General features: G+C 42.7%; 1 protein-coding gene across 2 annotated transcripts in view; it reads right to left on the reverse strand.

Moving 5' to 3' along the window:
• Positions 1-3,605: 3,605 nt before the first annotated feature.
• HLCS (holocarboxylase synthetase) overlaps positions 3,606-24,868 on the reverse strand; it is a 141,417-nt gene continuing 120,154 nt past the window's right edge. For both annotated transcript variants that reach the window (XM_075854600.1, XM_075854599.1), the window contains 5 exons: positions 15,666-15,733; positions 14,315-14,475; positions 10,120-10,234; positions 8,717-8,930; positions 3,606-4,035 (listed from right to left, as the gene is read on the reverse strand). In XM_075854600.1, coding sequence (XP_075710715.1) covers positions 3,864-4,035; positions 8,717-8,930; positions 10,120-10,234; positions 14,315-14,475; positions 15,666-15,733 — 730 coding nt within the window. In that variant the 3' untranslated portion in view covers positions 3,606-3,863. The remainder of the gene's footprint in view (positions 4,036-8,716; positions 8,931-10,119; positions 10,235-14,314; positions 14,476-15,665; positions 15,734-24,868) is intronic.

Consider the following 24,868-nt stretch of genomic DNA (forward strand, 5'->3'; position numbering starts at 1 on the left):
AGACGGCCCAGGCCAGGAGAATGTTATTTATTGCATATCAGTGCTTATATAAATTCTTAACCTCCATAAACCATCTCTGATTTATACGTCCTGAAATCAGAAACAAATTAACCTTTTTTTTATCTTTCATATACAATGAAATTAGTAAATATCTAAGCAGATTGAAATGTGCATGGTTTATAGGGAATCTCCCCGGGGACCTATGAAATCTGTTGCTATTCATAACCCAGTCTACAGGGACGCTTTAATAGTAGACGTGCCGCAATAATTCCAAAGGGCTTACACAATAGGATATTATATTCTTACTTGGCGTTTTTCTTTTTCTTTTTTCTTCCCTGAAAGTTATTTGCGTTAAATAAATAAAATGAAATGACCAATTTGAAAGTAATGTATCCTGAACAGGGGGCCAAAAACCTGCAGCTGCAAAAGGACAGACGGGAAATTTCTGCCGGGTGCGGTGAGAAAAATTTAATTTTGCCCGTATGACAATGAATATGTAATACTACCGGCACCAGGGTATACATAACACATGCTAATAAGGCAAAAAGTTGCAAAAGACTGTAAACATTTCAAGGCGAATTTCAGGCCAAAAACTAAAAAAGTTGCATTTTTGCCCAAAGATGGGCCGGTTTCTTGCCCCCACAAGATTACTTACCTGGGGTCAGGAAATGCGGAGAGCTTTCTTCTCTTTGGTTCAGTAGGTTCAGGACAAGATCAGCTCCTGTAGTAACTTGGTCCACTGCTCCATGACAATTAAACGCACACGATAATCGAACTTGCGCATGTCTCATGGTTCAGGATCCCACGATATCGCGATTGCATAAATCTAACAGTGTTGGATTTTTTTTTTTTTTCGATAATCACATAAAACCAATTGAATACCCTCCCCCTTCTTACTACTATCACAGGCAGCATATTACACGCGAGTTTTCACTGTAATTCGGAATAAAATCGCGTGCAATATGTTGTCTTGGTCTAAAAAAGGCGCGATCCACCTTAAAGAGGCTCTGTCACCACATTATAAGGGCCCTATCTTCTACAGAATATGATCGGCGCTGTCATGTAGATTACAGCGGTGTTTTTTATTTAGAAAAACGATCATTTTTTACTAAGTTATGACCTATTTTATCTTTATGCTAATGAGTTTCTTAATGACCAACTGGGCGTGTTTTACTTTTTGACCAAGTGGGCGTTGTGGAGAGAAGTGTAATTATTAATTACACAGCTCCTATGCAGACCTATGTGTCTCCATGGTAACAGACTACATAAAAAAACCTGTGTAGTCTGATCTTGCAGTCATGGTTCCTCCCATCCCTTTCCTCTCGTTAACCAACTAAACATATTTTAGGAAAAAGGAAACCTATGGCAAGGCGCAGGGCCAGCGTCAGCACCCGGAAAAACCTGGACAAGTGCCAGGGCCCACTACACTTGGGGGGGGGGCACTCGGCAGCCAGATGCTGCCGTCGTCACGGCATCACTGTCGATAGTGATGTCAGAAGGAGAGGAGTCCCAGGCAGAGGGCTAAAAGTGGCTCTGTTCCGGGACTCAGTCTCCGGAAAAGCCCCTAACATCACTGTCCATATATGGACAGTGTTGTCAGGAATAGAGCAGTGTCCCAGGCAGTGGCGTAGCTATAGGGATCACAACTGAGACCGGGCCCCTAAGCCTGGGGGGCCTGCAGGATGCACATTCAGTTGGGTTCAATGCTGGAGCCTTTCTCCAGCATTCACTGTGCCGCAAGCGGCTCGGCACACGCAGGCGCGATGTAGTGACGTCATCGCGCCTGTCTGCGCCAAGTCACCCACAGCACAGTGCAGAGGAGGAGAAGGATCCTCCACCCGTCGTGGAAACGGGGATAGGTAAGTAATTATGTTATTTTTCTATTAGGTACATTAGGTGCATTATACTGGGTATCAGAGAGGGGCTCATATGGTAACTGCTGAGGGGGCATTATACTGTATGGGACAGCTATGGAGGGCATTATACTGTATGGGAACATGATGCTGTATGGGGCAGCTATGGGGGGCATTATACTGTATGGGACAGCTATGCGGGGCATTATATTGTATGTGGCAGCTATGGAGGGCATTATACTGTATGGGTACATTATACTGTATGGGGCATCTATGGGGGGCATTATACTGTATGGGGCATTACACAGTATGTGGCAGCTATGGGGGGCATTATACTGTGGGGGCAGCTATGGGTTCATTATACGGTGGTGGTGGTGGTCAGCTATGGGGGGCACTATATTGTGTGGGAGCAGATATGGGGGGCACTATATTTTGTGGGGGCAGCTATGGGGGACACTATATTGTGTGGGGGCAGCTATGGGGGCATTATACTGTGGTAGTCAGCTATGGGGGGCATTATACTGTGTGTGGGGCAGCTGTGGGGGAGCATTATACTGTGGGGGCATTCATGGGGTCTGTCGGGCAAGGCAGCAGGGCATAGGCGTGCGCAGGGGTCTGGTGGTGTTGGGGAGGGGTAGGTGGGTCCAAGCTGAATTCTTGCACCAAGGCCAATGAGCCTTTATCTATGCCCCTGGTCCCAGGCAGAGAGCTAGTAGTGCTCTGCCCGGGACTATGGCTCTGGGGTTGCCACTGACAACACTGTCCATATATGGACAGTGACATCAGGAGCTTCTCCTGAAGCGGAATCCCCATTCAGAGCGTCGGCAAGTGTCTGGCTGGGGATTCCACTCCTATAGGGAACCCCAAACGCGCTGCCTACAAGGAAGGGGGCTGTGTGGCACTACCAGTGAGGGGGGCTGTGTGGCACTACCAGGGAGGGGGGCTGTGTGGCACTACCAGGGAGGGGGGCTGTGTGGCACTACCAGGGAGGGGCTGTGTGGCACTACCTGGGAGGGAGGGCTGTGCGGCACTACCTGGGAAGGGGGCTGTGTGGCACCATCTACAGAGGGCACTAAATTTATGGGGGTACAAACTGGGGGCCTAACTTCTATATGGGGGCATTGTCAGGGCCTAACGTCTATATGAGAGCATAAAGTGCCGTTTTCTGCCATTTTACTGCCGCTGTGACCCCGCAAAGGGGCCTACTAAGTCTGTGTCGCCCAAGGGCCCACATAAATCTATAGAAGGCACTGGCAGGGAGTATGATGGCAATCAGATTAGACAATGTTTATTTGTAGTGTGTGGAGACACATAGGTCTGCATAGAAACTGTATACGCAAAACAGTAGAATATTTTAAATCAAGATTATTTGCAAAGTTGCTTTATTTTTTATGGCATCGGAGCAATAAAAATCGGGTTGCACACCTATTCATACCCTTTACGCTTTATATAACAAAAACTGAAAAAACTCTAATTCTTATTCCCTAATATAGTTGTAGTTTTTTTGTACCAATCACTAAAGCCTTCTATACCCAATGTTAGCCAAATTTTATGGATATTCGCTGTCATCCCCGACAGATATGGGTGGTTTAATACCGTCACTCAATATAATGAAAAAGGAATATGTAAGAAATATGCACCCCCCAAAATAAATAGACATCTAATCACAACCTCTTGAATCATTTTCCTTTATTTGCATCTTAACTACAATTTTACTTGAGCGCAACCAACTCCCTACCCCCCCCCCCCCCAAAAAAACCACCTGTAAACAAGTCCCTACGTCAATAGTGCTACCAGCCCCCTTGTAACAATATTAAGTATCTCCATACAGCTGCTAGCACTATCTAGATTGTACGACAAGATAAAAGGTAAAACTACAAGAGGCTTAATACATCCAGACATAAGAAATGAGCTACAACCTCCCTTATTAAAAAATATATCTATTTCAGACAGCGACCCACGCCGGCCACTGATTTTCGGAATGTCTATGTATAAAAGAATATATGCGGATTATGAGTGCTTTGGTATAATCAAGTTTCTGATCATGTCAAATGAGTTGCCGTCGGGATGGACAGTGACGACTTCTTTCCCATCTTGGAGAATCTGGAGAAACCCGGAGTCATCTACGCCAACAATCGAAGCCAAAGGACCATCCTCGCCGCCGAGACGAATCTGCTGCCCGCTGAAAGACAAGCAAAAAAAAAAACAAAAACAGACACGAGTCATGGGGTGTAGGGATAATTCCAAACAAAACAATGGAAAATCGGCTATAACATAATGCGTGTGTGTGTTTTTGTCAGTAGATTGAATGCACGGTTGCAGTAAGGTTTCTACATTGTAGCAGTTAGTGGTTAGAATCTCCTTGACATATTAATTCCCAAGCCAGAAAATGTTTTTCAGACTCCACCTCCATATGTTATTTCTCTTTACCACATAGGCTCCGATTGACCGGCAAACATAATCCAGTAATAACTTCGCTCCGCCCAGGCTCGAAAATGATTTATAAAAAAGAAAGTTGGACATGAGGAGTCCTGGGAAATTATTAACGTAGATAGATTTCCATTGTAGAATTTTCAAGCCTAGTCATCATTGATATCCCATAGGGGTTTCAACAGTGGGGAATTTATGTGAGGACTTAAGCTTTTCATTCAAGATTTCAAAAACATTAAGTAGATAAATAAAATGGTGTACCTCCCTCGAAAATTAAAACTGTGCTCCTTATATGTGCAGTCTTTACGGTGATGCTCTGGCATCTCGACGGCAGAGATCGCCTATCCCATGTAGCAGAAACCAGAAGTCAATCTCTCAGCTCTAGTATTGTAATCCATATCATATGTGATTGGCTCTCCAGGACACCACATAATCCTACAAGGCTGCGTGATGACACCCACATTCTTCTCCGCTTCACCTCCATCATACCCTCTCGCCACATAGGAGTGCCCCTAATGCTGCCCTTGTGTCTTCCCTGTTGAGCTTCGGCTGATCGGAATAACAGGAACTGTAGTCCTCTAGTGACATGGATGGGGAGGAAGGGCCTAATGGTTCTGTAGGTACAGTCAGTAAACTAGTATTTGCCCATCACCCAATTTCTTCTATTTTTTATAATTTGTCCCACTTAAATGTTTTAGATCATCCAAATAATAAAAATATTAGATGAAGAAAACACGAGTCTACACAAAATGCAGCTTTTAAATGATCATTTCATTTATTGAAGATATCCCAATTTTCTTAAGGCTCATCTAGATGTTTTTTGGCAAATGTTTTTGCGTTCTTTTTGGTCAGCAGTGGTTTGCGCCTCGCAACTCTCCCTTGGATGCCATTTTTGCCCAGTGTCTTTCTTATTGTGGAGTCGTGGACATTGACCTTAACAGAGACAAGTGACGCCGGCAGTTCTCTAGATGTTCCTCTGGGTTGTTTTGTGACCTCCTGGATAAGTCGTTGATGCGATCTTGGTGACATTTTGTTTGGACACTCCTGGGAAGATTCACCACTGTTTCAAGTTTTCTCCATTTGTGGATAATGGCTCTCACTGGGGTTCGCTGTAGTCCAGGAGCCTCAGCAATGGGTTTGTAACCCTTTCCAGACCGTGGCTTCATGTGCTGCTTTTTGAGACCTTCTAGTCGGCTTCACATTGTCAGACAGGTTCTATTTAAAAGGGGTTATCCGGGGACCACAAATTGCATTGCATAAATTTTTTGCTCGGGACTCCAGCACTGCTCCCGACATTTGGTCAGTGACTTCAGGAGTTCCCTATCGCTGGATTTCCAGAGCAGAGCATCAGCTGATGCTCATCCCGGGGACTCCAGCATTGCTGCCAACGTCACTGTCCATATAGAACATCAATATTATAAAAGCTCCAGGACTTCTGGGAACAATTCACCGTGTTTGAACTGCACCATTTAGTACCGAATTTGAAATGAAAGTACATTAGTAAGTGACTTATTTTTACATAAAAATATTAATGCGATTTTTGGTCCCCGGATTGTGAAGTTTATATTCAATAGGGCCAGGAATAACCAATCCTGGATGTGGCTAGTAAAATTAAACCCAATTGATTTTGGTTAACTGGTTGATTTAGTAGCTAAGGGGGCAATTACTTTTTTTTTACATAAGAGAAGGCAGCATTTTTCCTTCGATGAAATCAGCATTTTGAGTTTACTTGGGTTATCTTTGTCGAATATTAAAAATAATGAATGAATACCTATAACTGTACATGTGCACCTATCACACATCCAAAAAGGAAGAAATAGAACAAGTACAAATTTGAATGCCCATAGACGCGAGCGCAAAGGCGCCACGAGAGGGCAGTGTAGACGCAAAAGTATGACGTGTCATACTGTGGTGGCCATTTTTGAAACTGGAACGGGCAGGGAAAGATGTAATCAGAGACCATTTAACAGTTATAGACTTAAGGGCAAAACAGGTATGTATGAAATACAATAGCCCGTTAGAAATAGTCAATGTGTCCGCACAACACTTGGGGCCAAAAAGTAAAGAAAAGGACTACACAGGACAATGTGCCAATAAAGGTCAACCACAACGAGACAGGATATATTAAAAAAATGGCCACCACAGTATGACACGTCATACTTTTGCGTCTACACTGCCCTCTCGTGGCGCCTTTGCGCTCGCGTCTATGCGCGTGTGCACTCGCGCCTCGAGAGCGCACACATTGGGCATTCATCGGCGGTATCTGCCGTTCACCTAGCATCATTCAGGTAATTATATCTCGTTTGTTCTAGTGATGTGTACACCTGTGATACCACTTGTATTCTAATAGTATCCACCTGCAGTAGAGGGCCACTATTGACCTTCTCTCAATCAAACTCCTCCCACTATTTAGTATAAATGGAGCGACATTCACCTCTCCTGTCAGTACCCTTGATAAAGCTACCGCGAAACGCGCGTCGGGGCTCGCGGTGTGGGGTTCACCTGAGGCTTACTATGACACATACTGGTTGCTATAGTCCCTGGGACCGGGTTTGAACTGCGGTTACTCCCTGGACACCTTATATGTATACACTCACACACATACCAGTGTGTGTTGTGTGCTGTCTTCTCTTTATACTCGCTGTTGGTTCATTATTTGTTCTATTGTATAGGCATGGCAGTTTGTATCACACTTGTGGTCTTTGGATTCTTTCATATATAGCATGCCTTTCTGAGCTACCTTATATAGATGTTTGATCTTCCTCTGAGTATACGTCATTTGTCATAGCCTTGGTGCTCCCCACATCTATGCATTTCAACCGTTTGTCCCATTTTTAGGTCTTGATGGCCAATATGTTTTTATATGTATTTCAATAAAGCATTGTGATTATTACAAGGTACAAATTTGTACTTGTTGTTCTATTTCTTCCTTTTTGGATGTGTGATAGGTCCACATGTACAGTTATAGGTATTCATTCTATATTTTTTGTTACATGTGGACGTTCATTAGAAACGTTATCGTTTGGTCTGTAACTATATAGGTATTCATGAATATTAAAAATAGTTTAATAATCTGAAACATTCATTTGTGAAAAATATGCAAAAATAAAAGAAACTGGGAAGGGGGCAAAAACGTTATCACATCACATAGGTGCGGTAATCAGGATACTCTTTTAGAGTGGCCTCATGCACACGACCGTAGTGGTGTGCACGGCCGTGATTTGCGGCTCGGACGGCCGCGGGTGACACCAGCGGGCCGTCTGCAAATCGCGGGCCGTGCAAATGGGCGTGTGCATTCTTTTCTATGAGCCCGGACCGCATAATGCGGCCGTAATAAGACATGTCCTATCATTTTGCGGTCCAGGCTACTTGGCAATGCACGGACCGTGAGTTTTTTGCGGGTGAATTGTGGCCGCAAAAATACGGTTCGGTGCATGGGGCCTTAGGATGGTAACTATCAAAGGACTTCTCACTATTGAAAACTGGTCATCGCTCCCCATTAGCAGTATGCAAAGTTGCCTGAGGACCTGTCATGCCACACTGAACCTTGTACCTGTGCTATATACAAATGACCGATATCTTGTAAGAATGACTTAAAGGGGTTTTCCCAATGAGTAAACATGATTGGCCCATTATAGCAATTGGCAAAAGTCCCAGTGGTCGGACCACCACCATTTGTGCATCCTAGCAATGTGCCATGAACGTACATGGTGGAAAAACACCTTTAAGAACCATTTATCGGCATATGGTGTGGACAGCAGTAGGTCCCAAGTCACGGCAGACAATACTTCATTATTAATTGAGGTTTCATCCCGCTTTGACATTCATTAACATTGACCTTCACCCATTGGAAGACCTTTTGAAATGAGCGTCCTGGAGCCACAGTATGAGTTAGGATTGTCCAAATCAGACAACATGTACCAGTCGTGATACCCATAGTTCCATACACTATGACTATAAGAATGCCATGACTGCCAGTCCACAAGGGCAATGGTCATGGCAATTGTGGGCCCCCAAAAATGTGGTTTAAGTAGGTTCCACCGCAGTCAATCTGTATGAAAAGCATCTATATGGCCAAACCCATAAATAATGCAATTTTCTTGTATGGTTTTGTATGTTCTTCATGTCATGACCCCGTAACTTGTTTATCGTTAATATAAATTTATAATGGATGCCTCAGCCACATGAGGTGCCTATGATGAAGGAGAAGGCCTTGTTTACCCATCAATCACGGACAATGCCCTTATCTTGATGATGGATGCTAGAAATATGACTGACCTGTATAATTCAGAATAAGCAGTGCCTAATCCCAGACCAAAGAATAGTCAAAGTCTATGATAAGTTATCTAGATATTTTTTCACGTAAGTCTTCAGCCAGTGAACTTTTGCCCCACACTAAACAAAGGGGCCCTGAACAATGTTGTCACACTCACCTGTGTACCCAATATTTATAATAGGTGGGCAGAATACCATTGGGTCCTTCCTCCTGAAATACATGAATGAGCCGCTCCAGAGCTGTCGCCGACCGGGCTATCAATGTATCCACCCTTAGCGGATCAATATTTATTTTATATCTCTTGTTGTGCTCATAGATGAGATCATTGATACAGATTGTTGGGTTACTGTTAGTGACGTTGAACCCACAACCTAGGAGAAAAAGAAAGAAAAATAAGAAAAAAACTAACGTATTATGACCTTACACCACATAGTAAATATATGGAGTTGCTTGTACGGTGTTACCGGATTGGCGAAACTGTTGAATTTTGAAGGTTTCCAGTAAGAATCACTTAAAGGGGTTGTGCAATTTGTTTGACGGGTCCCCTGACTATAAGTTGATCACAGGGACATCCAGCAATCAGCTGTAATCTGTGGAGGACCCTGGAAGTAAGTGCTCAATTTCCCTGCAGCGCCCGCACAGGGGAAATTAAGCATTACATGGTTTCCATTATAACTGAAGAGCGTAATGAACAGATCTGTAGGGTCCTCCAGAGTGAGAGACGCTCTTTATTCAGGATCTTGAGCAGAGAGCAGCTACAAAGGCTCCCACTATTAACTCAGAATACCTTAATAGCGTATTTAAAAATGGGGTTTCCAAATCTGACAATCCGTTCAAAACGTAAAAATTCAGGTGTAAGTACAGAAAATCCAAGTAACCCACTCCCATAATGTCCTACTCGCATAGGCCCAGGAAGATGAGATATGGGGAGTGGTTTGTGGAGCACATTGTAAAGCTCTCCCTTTGCGTGCCTGGAAAATATGACAAAACAATTAATTTTTTTGTACTATGCTGAGGCAATATTTAGTAAATCAGGGAAAAAACCTTCCTGGTGACCATAGTGTCCCCTGCATGTCACAGGCAGACAGAGGGAGGACCCAGCATATCTCAAAACTGCAAACAGCTCCCCATATCTCAACCCAGCATACAGTATCCCAAATCTCAACCCTACATACAGCTCCCCATATCTCAACCCTACATACAGCTCCCCATATCTCAACCCTGCATTCAGCTCCCCATATCTCAACCCAGCATACAGCTCCCCATGTCTCAGCCCTGCATACAGCTCCCCATATCTCAACCCTGCATACAGCCCCCAATATCTCTACCCTACCAGTTACGCGGATGGACATTCGGATCCAAATAATGTCCCTATGACAACACTTACAACACAAATCTTGTCTGGTCACAGGACGTCTGTATCTTTCATTATTGATAACTCAGCACAGCAATACTATATTATTATTTTGTTAAAAACCTCTAATTTGGCATTTAGAGCCCGTATAGGAGATCCTGGGAGTCAACATAAGGTCATAAAATCGTAACTGAGGCATTTCATACCGATCAATATATGAAACATGTTTCCCATGAGTGTCGAGTTGACCAGGACTCCCCCGAGCTTCATCAGATTACTGTAATAAATATCGTTCGGCCACTTCACCTTTAATTCAATATCCTGTAAAAAACGATAAAGAACAGAACAGAAGTTTAGGTTCAGATAAACAGATAAGTGCCCCCACAACATTACCAGCCCAACCTGCAACAACTCCGCTAATTCATTACAAAGGTTTTCATATGTAAAGTCTCTTTTTAGTTATAATTATAAGTTTATGAAGATCAAGGTGACCACGACCAATGACCTATGGGCTGCGGTGATATTAGGTGGTCCCTCAGTTTGCATTCTCAATGCAGGACTTGCCGGAAGCAAGGCCTCTGCGTTGAGCATAAAAGATAGCTGCCATAGGAACTGCAGGGCAAGTGGATCTTGAGAATGGCCACTCCGGGGTTTTCTTCCTAAATAGATTTTAGCAATTGCTATAGACCAAGGACAAAACATTTTCCAGTATTGATGGAAGTCAAAGTGGTTGACCTACAGGACTGGACCAGGGGATGCCTGACACAAGAGTAAAGGATTTTCATCCATGACTTCTTCGGGATATTTGCAGCACAAGAGTTCTGTAGAGGATGTAAACCTGGCAAAGTCAGCAACAGATCCAGAAGAAGAAAATCAGTGAGGTCTAGTTGGAACTAGTTGTTGAAGATCAAGCCCAGAAAAGTCTTCTCCTCAAGCTGATTCAGGTTGTCCGGTCTCAAAATGCGTTGCTGTTATTTCCATAATGTAACTGCATCGTATGAGATTCATCATAGGGATTCCTGTGTGTATTTCTGGGCTGCACCTCCAACCGCAAGCACCCACTAGACCTGCTGGGCCTCCAACAGCAAGCGCCAACTAGACCTGCTGGGCCTCCAACAGCAAGCGCCCACTAGACCTGCTGGGCCTCCAACAGCAAGCCCCCACTAGACCTGCTGGGCCTCCAACAGCAAGCGCCCACTAGACCTGCTGGGCCTCCAACAGCAAGCACTTACTAGACCTGCTGGGCCTCCAACAGCAAGCACTTACTAGACCTGCTGGGCCTCAAACAGCAAGCGCCTACTAGACCTCCAACAACAAGCGGCCACTAGACCTGCAGGACCTCCAACAACAAGCGGCCACTAGACCTGCAGGACCTCCAACAACAAGCGCACACTAGACCAGCTGGACCTTCAAGAACAACCGCTCACTAGACCTGCTGGACCTTCAAGAACAAGCGCCCACTAGACCTGCTGTACCTTCAACAGAAAGTGCCCACTAGACCTGCTGGACCTTCAACAGAAAGTGCCCACTAGACCTGCTGGACCTTCAAAAGCAAGGGTCCACTAGACCTGCTGGACCTCCAACATCAAGCGCCCACTAGACCTGCTGGACCTCTAACAGAAAGGGACCACTAGACCTGCTGGACCTCAAACAGCAAGCGCCTACTAGACCTCCAACAACAAGCGGCCACTAGACCTGCAGGACCTCCAACAACAAGCGCACACTAGACCAGCTGGACCTTCAAGAACAACCGCTCACTAGACCTGCTGGACCTTCAAGAACAAGCGCCCACTAGACCTGCTGGACCTTCAACAGAAAGTGCCCACTAGACCTGCTGGACCTTCAACAGAAAGTGCCCACTAGACCTGCTGGACCTTCAAAAGCAAGGGTCCACTAGACCTGCTGGACCTCCAACATCAAGCGCCCACTAGACCTGCTGGACCTCTAACAGAAAGGGACCACTAGACCTGCTGGACCTTCAACAGCAAGCACCCTCTAGACCTGCTGGACCTCCAAGAACAAGCGCCCACTAGACCTGCTGGACCTTCAACAGAAAGTGCCCACTAGACCTGCTGGACCTTCAACAGAAAGTGCCCACTAGACCTGCTGGACCTTCAAAAGCAAGGGTCCACTAGACCTGCTGGACCTCCAACATCAAGCGCCCACTAGACCTGCTGGACCTCTAACAGAAAGGGACCACTAGACCTGCTGGACCTTCAACAGCAAGCACCCTCTAGACCTGCTGGACCTCTAACAACAATCGGCCACTAGTCCCTATAGATTTTTTTTAAGGGACTCAAGCAATTGGAATATCTGAGCTGTATACCTCTCAGAATATTGACCTTATTACTGACCGTCTGTCACCTCTACACTGGCATAATCTCCAGGTTTAAGGGAGGGACAGCTAAGAAAGTATAGACAACAAGCCGAGGGCATGCATAAGTGGGGGGAACGGACAAAGCTTTGAGGGTAAGATTGTGACCCCGCACTAGGAAAACATAGGGGGGTTGCTCTTGATTTTGCTAGGGGAATTGTTTCTCAGTGTACATAGTTGCCTAATTGTCTTCATCCCTGTTACAGAATATTTAAAAAAAATTACCCTACATAAAAAATATACCAATAAATAATATTAATAGTAAAAGGGTAATACCAGAAATGAAGACCATGAAGGTTATAGTCATCTGATTTGAAAACGGACATAGCAGAGCGGAGTTTGTTCTTTGGCTCTTTAACGGGGTTTTCTAGGCTTAATCCCTTTTTTTTAATCCTGGACAACCCCTTTAAGGCTGTAACATTTGTGCATATACAGCACAACAATCTATAGCTTCCCAGCAAATACTTCAATCACCAAGGCCCAGCGCCGGTTGTAAAGTCCCGGCTTACTTCTCCCCTTGCTTATATTGGAAAGGTGAAACACAACGGAGCTTTCTCTGCTCTTTCTGTGAGACTCTACGACATTCTTCAAAGCACGTCCATCTGCTTACATTTAGCGGCCGAGCAGCTAACGTTTCATAGAGAGCTCCCTACGGGGCGAGACGTTGATATGTGCCCCATAAGGCTTAGAAAGATTTAAAGGGAAAAATGTTTGAGGTTTGGGAACAACAGCAGGAGGCAGCAACTGACGCGCCGGATTACAGAACCGCCGCGTAAAGGTAAATGGATTGAGTACGGAGCGATGCTGGAGAAATCAGCCATGACTGGCCTGACACGTCAACTTTCTGTCTACCATAAGTCCTCGGCTGATAAATGGCCACAAGGCATGAAGATCTGATCCAGTAAAGGATGGCGGCTGGAAGGAGACACGTGAAGTATATAAAAAGATCTAGTGTAAATGTGCGGAAGTCACTGGTTTTAGGGAATATGGGAAACATATGCTGGTGTTAAAAAAAGAATAAATAATAAAAAGAAATTTTTTTTTTAAAAAAAAGCCCCTCGAAGAAAAAGAAAAAAAGGTTTCGTTAGCAGTTATTAGGACACGGCAACAGCAGCAGAATGAGCTACGAGGTGTTGAAGCCGACTGACACGTTCAATAAACGTAGTTAACCTTTTGTTCTTCAAGTACCATCAGGTATTCCAAGGGCGCCAATTGTACGCTCGCTGTTATCAAGGCGCAATTAAATAGGGCTCTATGTATTTGGCTCATTTATACAGGGAATGTATTTTTTAGAAAAGTCTCAGCTTTGGACTTTTTTATTTTGGGTCATCCGACAATAAGCTGATCATAGGTTGTGCCATCAGTGATCAACTGTAATCTGTGGGAAACCCAGCAGCAAGTGTTTCATTCCTCTGCAGCACCACCACAGGTGAAATAAAGCATTGCATGGTGCCTATTGAAATCAATGGGCTGTCCGTGTAATACTCGAAAGTGCTGGGTCCTCCTGAGAGAGAGATGCTCTTTGTAGCCGCTCTCTGCTCTGGCTAATAGATGACGGTCCTGAACAGGGAATCTCCCATTGTTTAGGAAGAATTCCCTAATAGGGTATTTGAAAAACCTCCTTACCCCTTCTTTATCTTTAGCTCATAGAAAATCTATCTGGGAATGCCAGTAATCTGAGATGGACTGGTTGTTAGGGACGGACATCCGAGTGTCTACCTAGCCAGTCGGTCTCAAGTATTCTCCTCAAATTTGGATTTGCATGGTGCAGAAAGAAGAAGAGGAAACTAATCTTGGTATCAGTCAAGTTATACCCTCCATCCTGCATTATTAATCAGATTTTTCCTAAGGATAAATTTAGTCAGACAATGTAGAATATTTTTTTTACAATTTTGGTAAAATTTTATTTGTATAGCATGTTAGAACCAGAACTACAGAGATGGCAACCAGGTCTCATGCCAAGGGGGGGGGGGGGGGGCCACAGGTCCACTTACTAACAGTACAAATGCCCAAAAAGTTGATGATACCTCATATCCAGGCAGTGTCCTCACGGCCTCCACAACAGCTAAGGACATCAGGTGCTGTACAAAGGCGATCCTCTGCCCCAGCGGTGAGGACAGGGGAATGGAGACCAGCAATGTCATTAAGGCACATCCTTTGGGGCTGAGCCAGACGTTTCCACCCCGGCCTGCAGACAAATATTAAACCCAATCACATGCCAGTCGAGGCACTTCAATATTTCTATCTACAGTAATCTGTATTAATATAAAAAGTATCTGAACTTTCCATTGAAGATACTCAGTAGGCAGTCCTTCAGACGTCAAAGAGGCCCTATCATCTCTCCAATCAGTCCTGACCATTCCAGACTGTGTAGGGACACGCCCATTTGACAAGGGGAATGGTAACACCCAGTTGTCAATTTATTTATACATTTCCAGGAGGGATAACAGAGGAATTCTAAGAAAAGATGCTTAAGCAATGGTATTTCAAAAGGAATACAAGTATTTACTAAAACAGACATGTTTATACAGCTAACAGGTGCTAAGGGAAGTGACAATTGGTAAGGTAAGGGCAACTATGAGCTCATGACTTATTGCCAAAGCTGGATGACCATGTGAAATATATGTGGGCTATATCCTGAGGCATGATGGTAGCGATATTTAAAAATAAAAGAAGTGTATTTTTAAAAGTCTTACCCTACCCTTGTATCACCAAAATTATTAGCAACTGGAACTGGACCTGCCCTTTAATATAAAATCTATGTCATGTTATCAGGTAGGACCTTCGCTCCGTGAGAGATGAACGTAAAGTGACCTTGTGTACCAAGGACAGTGACGAAAAACCACTATTCATGAGAATAGACCATTACTCCACCAGGAACCAGTGAATCATTAAGTGGAACAAGCTGTGATCCATGACATCATAAAAAACCCTCCCGGTCCAGTAAAATCCGTTAAAAGTCTAGGGGACTTTTTTGCCATCCATCGGATCTATACGGGTGTAGGGACATATACGCAGGGAACATTTTCCAGTGCATACGATGAATATACACACCAAGCGTAAAAAATTTGGGCAAAAAAATAGTCTTCGTCCTCACTAAACTCCACCCTAAAAGGAAACGGATTATTTATTTTTCTGTCCATCAATTTTTTTTTTTCGATGAAAACAAGTTTTTTTTTCTCATACTGGAAAGAGTTAATGCAATAAAAAGTTAAAATAAAAAGTAACAAAAAAAATGGGAAAAACCCTGAATTTTTCAGTCGGGCAGAGTAAATAAAATGAAATTAAAGAGACAGGACAGAAAAAACAACGAATTCCATGTTTAAATAGTAACTTTCGTGAGTGTGTTTTTTTTTAAATTGAAAGACGTCCCCTGACCTTTGCCTCGAGTCTGCTGAGTTGCAATAGCGATTAACCCCATTTCCTTTGGTTCGTGAAACATCAGCCTGAAAGTGATGGGAAAATAACTGGTCAGTTAGCACAGGAAGCAGAGACAAATAAAAAGTAATTAAGTGTGAAATGAGCAATCAGCATCACTTTGCAAGAATCATTTCTTTCGGCTGAAGATGTAGTATATACTGCTGGTAAGAGAGGTCGTCCTCTTATAAAAGGTTCATATACAAACATAGAATCACAGATGTAGCAGAGCTGAATCGGTCGTGATTCTTTTCACTGTAACAAACTCAGCTCTGCTACATCTGTAAAGCAGAATTTCTTATTCAACCCTTTATGGCTGCAATGTTCGCCTATAATACAGTTAAGATAATCTAGTAGATTTACCAGCAGTCCAATGTAAGTCTACAGAGGACAACAACAACAACATCAACAACAACTGAGCTCTGCTACATTGACAAACTCTGCACAATAATGGTAAAAGCGACGCTCATTCCAAATGCTGAATATACACTCCACCACAAAACCTCCCCTACACAGCCTCCGCTAATCGGGCGATCCATGACCCTAGCGACACGTCAGTGGTTGTTATGACCCACCTAGGAACCTGTATAGGGAATAACGTATAGATCTCTCTTCGCCTACAAGCATAGTAAGCTATTTATTATAAAACACTGCCTTGTACCAGAGTGTATAGACAGGCTACAGAAACGGATGTCTAGAAGACATCCACGGATATCCCAATCAGCCAGGTCCATGTAGGAGGGGCATTGGGAGCGGGCGCCTCTATTAGCGGAGTGTCACTTTAAGGCTGGGGCTACCGGATGGCTTCCATAGAAAAGCAATGAGCCGTATTGGTACAACTGCAAGCGTCTGACTTCTCTGTCGAGATGCGGGACGTTGCGCAAATTACCGAAACATCATTAAAAAAAAAATAATAAAAAATGTTATGAAAATATCATGTGCGACTGTGACATGTGACTGGGAATCACGTGTCATTCATATACAAAAATAATAGTTATCGTCCGTTAAATTACAAAAAGTATACGGTCATCGGACTAAAGAACTGCAATGCTAGTGCAATCAAATTTCCTTCCGAAAAATGGCGGCGTAGGGGCGATCATTGTAATAATTCAAACGCAATATAATGGAAAAACGACAAGTTGCTTCTGTTTTGCCGATATACCAAATACATTTAGTCTCGAATGACTTTTAAAAATCAGCTTAATATGAGCCCCCAATATCTCCAGCCAAAATAGGGATCAGTTTTACACATCTACCCTGAGCCGAAATTGGTGTTTATTGTAATATAAACTTGAAGGGAAACGGGAGATGGAAATCTTAAGGGAGCGTAATAAAAAATAAACAAACATTAACAAATTACGGACGCTCCGTGATTACATCCTTTGAATTTAACAAGAGTGTTTATTTAATTTGGCAGGAATGCGGCCGACTAAGCAGCGCTGTAATGATAGACGATTCGAATACAAGATGGCGACAAGGGATAAAGACAATGACACGTGAATAATATAATAATAGTATAAAGTATAAGATAATAAAGAAGGCTATGGTGAAATAGGTTACAGAATTAACAGGAAGTCGGCAGGATTCCGCTATACGAGAACGGGACGTTTAACGAGAACTCGGCTTTCAAAGCGACTTCTTTCCCCGAGAGATCTAATTAGACTTTAATAACATTAAACATTAGACTCCATGATGAATAGTCTACACATGTAACCCTGACGCTAATAGCTCTTTACAGAATAAAGGGTCCTTAAGGGGAAAGGGGGAGACATTTATTATACAGAGAACCTGAATTAGCAACATAACATTCAATTCGGGACAATCGTAATTAAAAGAATTCCTACAGCGAGCACAAAGCGAGGGCTCCGATCATTATAAAAAAAGAAATAAAACAGCATTTAAAGATTTATTGACCCTAAAAGGTTATGTACACTTGCATATTTTTTTTTTTTATTGCTCGGATGTATCTAAAATAAAAAATGAAGCAATTTTGCAAATAGTCTTCATTAAATATCTCCTACTGTATTCGGTGTACAGCTTCTATGATGACCTGTGTGTCTCCATGGTAACAGACTACAGACAAACCCTGTGTAGTCTGATACTGCCGTTATAATTCCTGGTATTTGTCCCCTGATTTTGGCTAACCTGCCAAATGTATGTTACCATAATGGAAGGAAATATGACTGCAGGATAAGATTATACAATACTATAGAGACACATAGGTCTGCATAGGAGCTGCATACATTAAATAGTACGATTAAATAGTTGCATTATTTTTTATTTTAGATGCACTGGAGTAATAGAAAATGGTTGCAAAGTGAACATACCGTTTTTAAAAAAAAAGTCACCAGTTATAAAGGTGTCACCCGGCTTTCCAAGGAGCAGATATAAGGAGCATGGTTACCATTACAGGTCTGACAGGAGTGATAATCCGGCTTTTCCAAGCAATTGAATAATACATCTGCCATGTCGTGGGGGATTGGATGCAAGACTTTATAACTAAACAGAATTGTAAGTCAGAAGACTAGGAAAGCTGGGTGACAAAGCCTGACAAAACTCTGTGTTACAAAAGGGATAGCAGGTACTTGAGTTTTCTAAGACCATGTTCACACTTTGTGGATTCTGCCAGGATATAGGCGCAGGTTCCACTCCTAAATCTAGACAGAAACCACAAGGGATTGTCCATACACAACGGTAATTTGCTGCAGAAACGCTGCGGAATTTCTTACAGGAGGTGGAAATGACATCACAGGAAGAAGAAATATCATCATCACACAGCCCTTGAAAAAAAACGTAAAAAAAAAACGCAGCAAAAATCTGCACCATTTTCCGCAGAAAAAAAACGCATGTAATGGTGCTGAGTTTCCACAGTGGATTGTCTGCTAGTTAATGAGTACATTTTCTGCAGCAAATCCGTGATAGATAGACAGACAGACAGACAGACAGACAGACAGACAGATAGATAGATAGTGGAGGTCACTTCTTCAGCCGTTTTTGGAGACATTTTCATAGACTCTATAGAAAAACAGCTGCAAAAACGGCCGTTAAAAACAGCGAAATACGCGACTTTGAATAAAAACTTCTGAAAATGAGCAGGAGTTTTCCCTTGAAAACCGCTCCGTATTTTTAGACTTTTTTTATTTCGTGTGTTCACATACCTAACAGATGCAGGGCAACAGCCACAACATACAAGTGCCCATAAGGGTTGTTTGACAGTTCCCCCTCTATCCTGGAAGGCGTACAAATCCTTACTGTTCTAGAGTTATGCTCCCACAGCCCTCTCCAACAAGTGTCAGTCTTCACTGCAATTCTTGCATTATATTCATGAACCAGGAAGACCAAAATAAATAAACCATGTCGTTATCTATAGATCTTCCAGGAATAGTCTAATCAAACTGTAAAAAAAAAAAACAACAACAGATATTTACCTATATTTTTACATGTTTCATAGAGTCAGAGAACTTTAATTAAGTGCCAGTGAGCGCAATATGTTTAACCAAAAACAGACATAAAAAAAAGTATCCCATTTATAACAATCGTCTAGGGCACGGCTTAATAAAATATAAAAATAAAAACTTTTTGGGAAATCTTTGATGCTTCTAAATATTTGGCAGGGGCTGCTGAGCCATATTAATGAGCTGAGTAGATGTTCCTCTGGGCCAAGAGGAAACTCGGTAAGGAGGTAAAAAACATACGAGGGAAGCGGATAATGCAGCATGGAGACAAATGAAGGCAGACAGATTTATACGTGCGATGCGAGAGAACTCCTGGGGCATTACACCACCGCTCCTCCGCTACAATAAACTTCATAGTTCGCATCATGACATACAGGAGACTAAATCCGCCTGTGAGTTTAACAAATCTCCGTGTAAGCCGATGAAGGTATGAAAAGAAAAAAAAGTGTCAGCGACCTGGGTTCACATAGGGTGTTTTTGTGCAAATTTTTGGGTAAGGCTAGGTTCACCTAGGGCATTTTGTGGCATTTTTGGCACCAGGGTATAACTACGTAAAGCCGGAAGAGCAAAGATTAGGAATGCCCTCCTGAACGACTCGTGCCACAGTTCCTCAGCTGCCCTGAAAAATCTGAACTTAATCTTAAAATGGGGAAATCCAGACAAAATGATCCTTTGACATGTCACAGATAAATGTGAGAAGATCACATTAGAGAGTAGGGCTGGGCAATTGATCGAAAAACGAAACAGAAATTCAGCGCAATTAACCGACATAATCTTGCGCATTTTGTTTTTATTTCCCCGCTTTAAACTGTATCTGCATCTTCAGGACGCAGATACAGCCGAATCCAATAGTAGAGCAGGGAGCCGTAAGGTCACTGCTCCACCATTGACTATGTATCGCGTAAAGCGAAGCAGTGACGGCATTGCACCTGTCGGCCCTGAGCTGCACAGACCGGAGGAGCAGAGGGATCTCCTCCACTCGTCGTTTGAACGGGGTTAGGTGAATATGTATATTATTATTTCTATCCGGCACTGTTGGAGCTGTGTGGGGGCAGCTATGATTATATCGCGTGGGGGCAGCTATGGGCATTATACTGTGAGGGGGCAGCTATGGGAGACTTAATACTGTATGGGGGGGCAGCTTTAGGGGCACTTATTGGGGAATTATACTGTGTGGGGGGCAGCTTTAGGGGCACTTATTGGGGAATTATACTGTGTGGAGGGCAGTTATAGGAGCATTATACTGTGTGGAAGTCCCTTATAGGGGCATTATACTGTGTAGAGGCAGCTATGGGGGCATTAATGGAGCGTTATACCGTGTGTGGGGAAGCTATAGGGCATTATGCTGGGTGAAGGGCAGTTTTGGGGGACACTATAGTTTGTGGAGGGCAGTTGTAGGGGCATTATACTGTGTGGGAACAGCTATGGGGACATTAGTATGTGTGGGGCAGCTATGGGGGATTATACTGTGTGGGGGCAGTGTCAGGGGGTATATTATATACAGTAGTATACAGCAGGCTCAGGGGATAAATATTAATTCAGTGGTGTTGCATGCAAATGGGGAGCGGGTATGCAATAAGGGGTGTGATCTAAATAATCGTTCATTAATCGTAATCGAGGTTATACGTTCAATTAATCGTGATTTTGATTTAGGTCATAATGGAGCAGCCCTTTTAGGGAGTGTTCAAACCCCAATGACACTGCTCAGAAATTTCTGTTATGCTGATATTATGATCGGCCACAATGCAGCGATCAATCATGTCGGATCGATCGTGCAAACGATCCCACGGTCAACATGCCAGACTAAACTGGCAGATGGAATAGTTTTTAAAAAAAACAAAAAAAAAAACAAAACAGTGGGTTTGCGCAAAGAGGCAAATGATCGACCGCATTGTCTATAGAGATGTCACGTTGGAATGGAACATTATACAATCATGTGACCACATCATTCAATGGCTCCAGCGCACAGCAGGGGCTACAGTGGGGGGCCCAGGGCAAAAAAATGTAATGAACACAGTGCTGGTTAGTTTTCTTTTCTATCACAAGAGTGCATTTATGTATTTAGATTAAAATCTTGAAAAACGCCTTTAAATCCTCTGTGACTGCAGAAAGATCTATGGAAAACTGGAGGAGTCAAATAGGAGAATTAAAGGGAACCGGTCACCAACACTTCACCCCCTAAACAGAGTTTACAGTCCAGCAGTGTATGAAAAATCATGTACCCATGATCACTATTACTTTCCAAAATAAATGCGATAAGATACGTACTTTTAGGCCCCGTTCACACAGCGTGTATTTTGGTACATTTTACGTGCAAAAATACGTGTCAAAAGACGCTTTATTAAGCTTCCCCTACAAATCAATGGGAAAAGCACGCAGTTAGTACATACAACACTTTTTATTTTACGCAAGCGTATTTAAAAAAAAAAACACGATGCGTAAAAAAAAGCATCAGGTCAATTATTTGATGTGTAAAATGCGGCAAACGTTCCCATAGTCAATGTGAGTCGTAATTACGCGCCAAAAAACACCCGAAGACCGCGTCAAAGAACACGTGGAAAATGCACCAAGATCACCTAAAGAGCGCTTCACAAGAACGCTACCGTATTTGACGCATTTTTTTGAGCACCGTGTGAACAATACAGTGAACAGGCGGACATTTTTTTTAGCAGAATATTGAGGTATATGCACCAGCCACAAGGTGGCGCAAGGAAGAGGAATGTGGCTAATAGGCTTAGCGACTTGTGGCAAAATCATCACGCCATGTGCACCATTTTTATGAATTTACTGCAACTTGCGCCATATTTTCCGACTTTTCTAAAAGAATGTATACAACGACAAATATCCAATGACTTATATTTACGGTGGAATGTTATTTTAGAGTAAAATTTTATTTAAAGAGCCAAAGGGACACTGACTGACACAGTTCAAAAGGACTCCTGAAATATTGTATTCCGGAGGGAACGCCATGTGCACCTAGTACGCCTACTGCTTAATATAGGATAGTATTGCTTTAAGGCCGGCTTACACATATAGTATTAAACTTACAGTTAAGCCGCTCCGGTGGCCTCCGGGCACCGGCTATTATGGCCCATTATGCGATGTACGGAGCCGGAAGCAGTTGGCTCCGTACATAGCATAGCGGCCGTGATGCCGAACTGCAGCTCTGCTTCTATTCACTTGAACATTGCAGCTCGGCCGCTATTCAGTGGCTAGAGCCAACCGCTTCCGGCATGTACGTCCGGTGCCCGGAGGCAGCCAAACAAGGAGTGGATCCAAAAAGAATGAAGAGAAGATACTTCTCTTGTATTACGTTTATCTAAAAAAAAAAAAAAAAACGGCACCAAAAACTGTATGTGTGATTCGAACCTAAATGACAGAACCTTTCTATATATCCGTAAGAGGTGAATTAAAGACTATATACACCTTTGATAGACATATTATTTTTATTTTTTAATAAAACTTTCAGTCAGTGTAATTGGTGCAAATTTATAATTGAAGCTGTATCATTTGCTAAATCCTGTCCCGTCAGGTCCGCGCAACTGACAGATTCAGTGAAAGCAGGTCCGGCCTATCGTTAAAAGTCAAGCTAAAGATGGCCACATCTGTATGTTCGCACGTTCTCCCCGTGTTTGCGTGGGTTTCCTGTTGCGGGTTCTCCGGTTTCCCCTCCCAAACTCCAAAAACATACAGATAGGTAAATTGGCTTCCTATGAAATTGGCCTGGGGGTGTTTGAGAATGGGTATTTAGTTTGAGACAATATCTGTTCAGCACTGCGAAATATGTCAGCGCTGTATAAAGCAACAGCGATAAATTAATAGAAAGTATCCAAAAAATAAAAAAAAGGATGGGCAATACTAATACGGTAATATTGTAATAATACAATAAAAAAGAAAAAAAATAGGTGAAATTTTCAATGTAAAAAACAAACAAACCAGGTAATAAATAAAAAAACACCATAAAATAGAAACAAAAAACAATGGACAAAAGTAAAATTCCAGTAAAGAAATATGGTAATAAAAAACGAATCTAAAATATACTCTTTATGTAACACAATAGGGACTGTAAGAACAAATAATATAGATCATATAATTCTGGATGGAATACAGTGCGGTTTGTCGACTCATTTTTCAGTTTTGTGGGTTTCTTGCCCGTGGAAGGTGCGAACAGAAAAGGAATGTAGGTTTCAGCAGAATATGTGAAGGGCGGCCAGAATCTCTACCATGTAAGGTTTGCTCCGGCAATCAGTCACACGACTTTCCTGGATCGGGGAGATCTTCGGGGGATATATGTAGATTCAGTACAGAAACAGTCTGAACACACTGTCTACTACCAGCTTAATAATTCAGTTACTGCCAAAAATAAAAGGTGGACATATGGGCACGCTAAGTTCATAGTCATTTATTTCAGGCTCCAGTTGGCTGCTTATTGGGGGAACTTAAAAATTTGATGGATACATCAGGTGCTTTGGATAGTTTACATAGAGATGTAGATGTACATTTTTATTATGTGCCCAAAATGTCTTTTTGAGCTGGGCCTCAGGGTGCACTGTTAAAAAAAATCAAGGCGGAAATTATTATTTTTCCATGTCCGTATCGGGAGATGGTCAAATTCACTTTGAGGATGAATTTTTATGATTTTTATAAGATAAAGAAAAATTCAATAAAGATTAAAAATGTTTATTTTTTTAAAAACAGGAGATTTATCAAAACTAGTGCAAAAGGAAAGGGGAGGAGTTGCCAATCACGACCAATCGCAATGATTGGTTGTGATAGGCAACTCCTCTCCTTTCCTCTTGCACTAGTTTTGATTGTTTTCATTTGCCAAAGGGGCTCTGAAAAATGAGAGCTGAAATCAGATTTGTGGCTATTTGCAACTATCCACTGGTACTATTTATAATAAATCTGGCCGAATATTTTTTGTTATTTCAAAAATCACAACTCAAAAAGGTTTACTGAAAATACCTACCCTAAAGAGGACCTCTCAGCTCTCCTGACATGACTGTTTTAGAAAATAAAACATAAAATAAAATAGCAATGCTGGAGCATCTTTTCTTAGAACTCTGCATTGTGCCGTTCCTCGGTTATTCTTCCTGGAAATTTCTGACTAAATTGACAACTGGGTGTAACCATTCCTCTTGTTAACTGGGCGTGACCCTGCACAGTCTGAAACTGTCAGCACCGATGGGACATTTCAAACTGTGTAGGGACACGCCCCTTTGAACACCTAGTTGTCAATTTATTTATACTTTTCCAGGAGGAACAACAGAGAGATGGCATAATGCAGTATTTTAAGAAAAGGTGCTGCAGAATTGGTAATTTATGGGGAATGCAAGTATTTACTAAAACAGATATGTTAGGAGACTAATTAAAGGGGTTTGCCTTGACTAAAACTCAGATGGCCTATCCTTAGGATAGACTATCAATTTGATTGGTGTAGGTATTACGCTCGGTATCCCCGGCGATCATCAGAAAGATTATGATCACTTGAATAGGGCTGAGCTGCAGTACCAGGCACACGTATATATGAGCAGCTGTGCCTGGATAGACATTGAACGGGCCGAAACCCCAGGGCTCGGACCCCCACCGATTAAACATTCATGGCTTTATCTTACGGATATACCATCAATGTTTTAGTCCAGGAAAACCCCTTAAATGTAGAAGCCATCATGTTAAAGCTGTGATTTTCTTTTTACTGGGATCTTTAAT

Source organism: Rhinoderma darwinii, chromosome 2 (assembly GCF_050947455.1).
Source record: "Rhinoderma darwinii isolate aRhiDar2 chromosome 2, aRhiDar2.hap1, whole genome shotgun sequence".
In the NCBI taxonomy this organism is placed as follows: domain Eukaryota; kingdom Metazoa; phylum Chordata; class Amphibia; order Anura; family Rhinodermatidae; genus Rhinoderma; species Rhinoderma darwinii.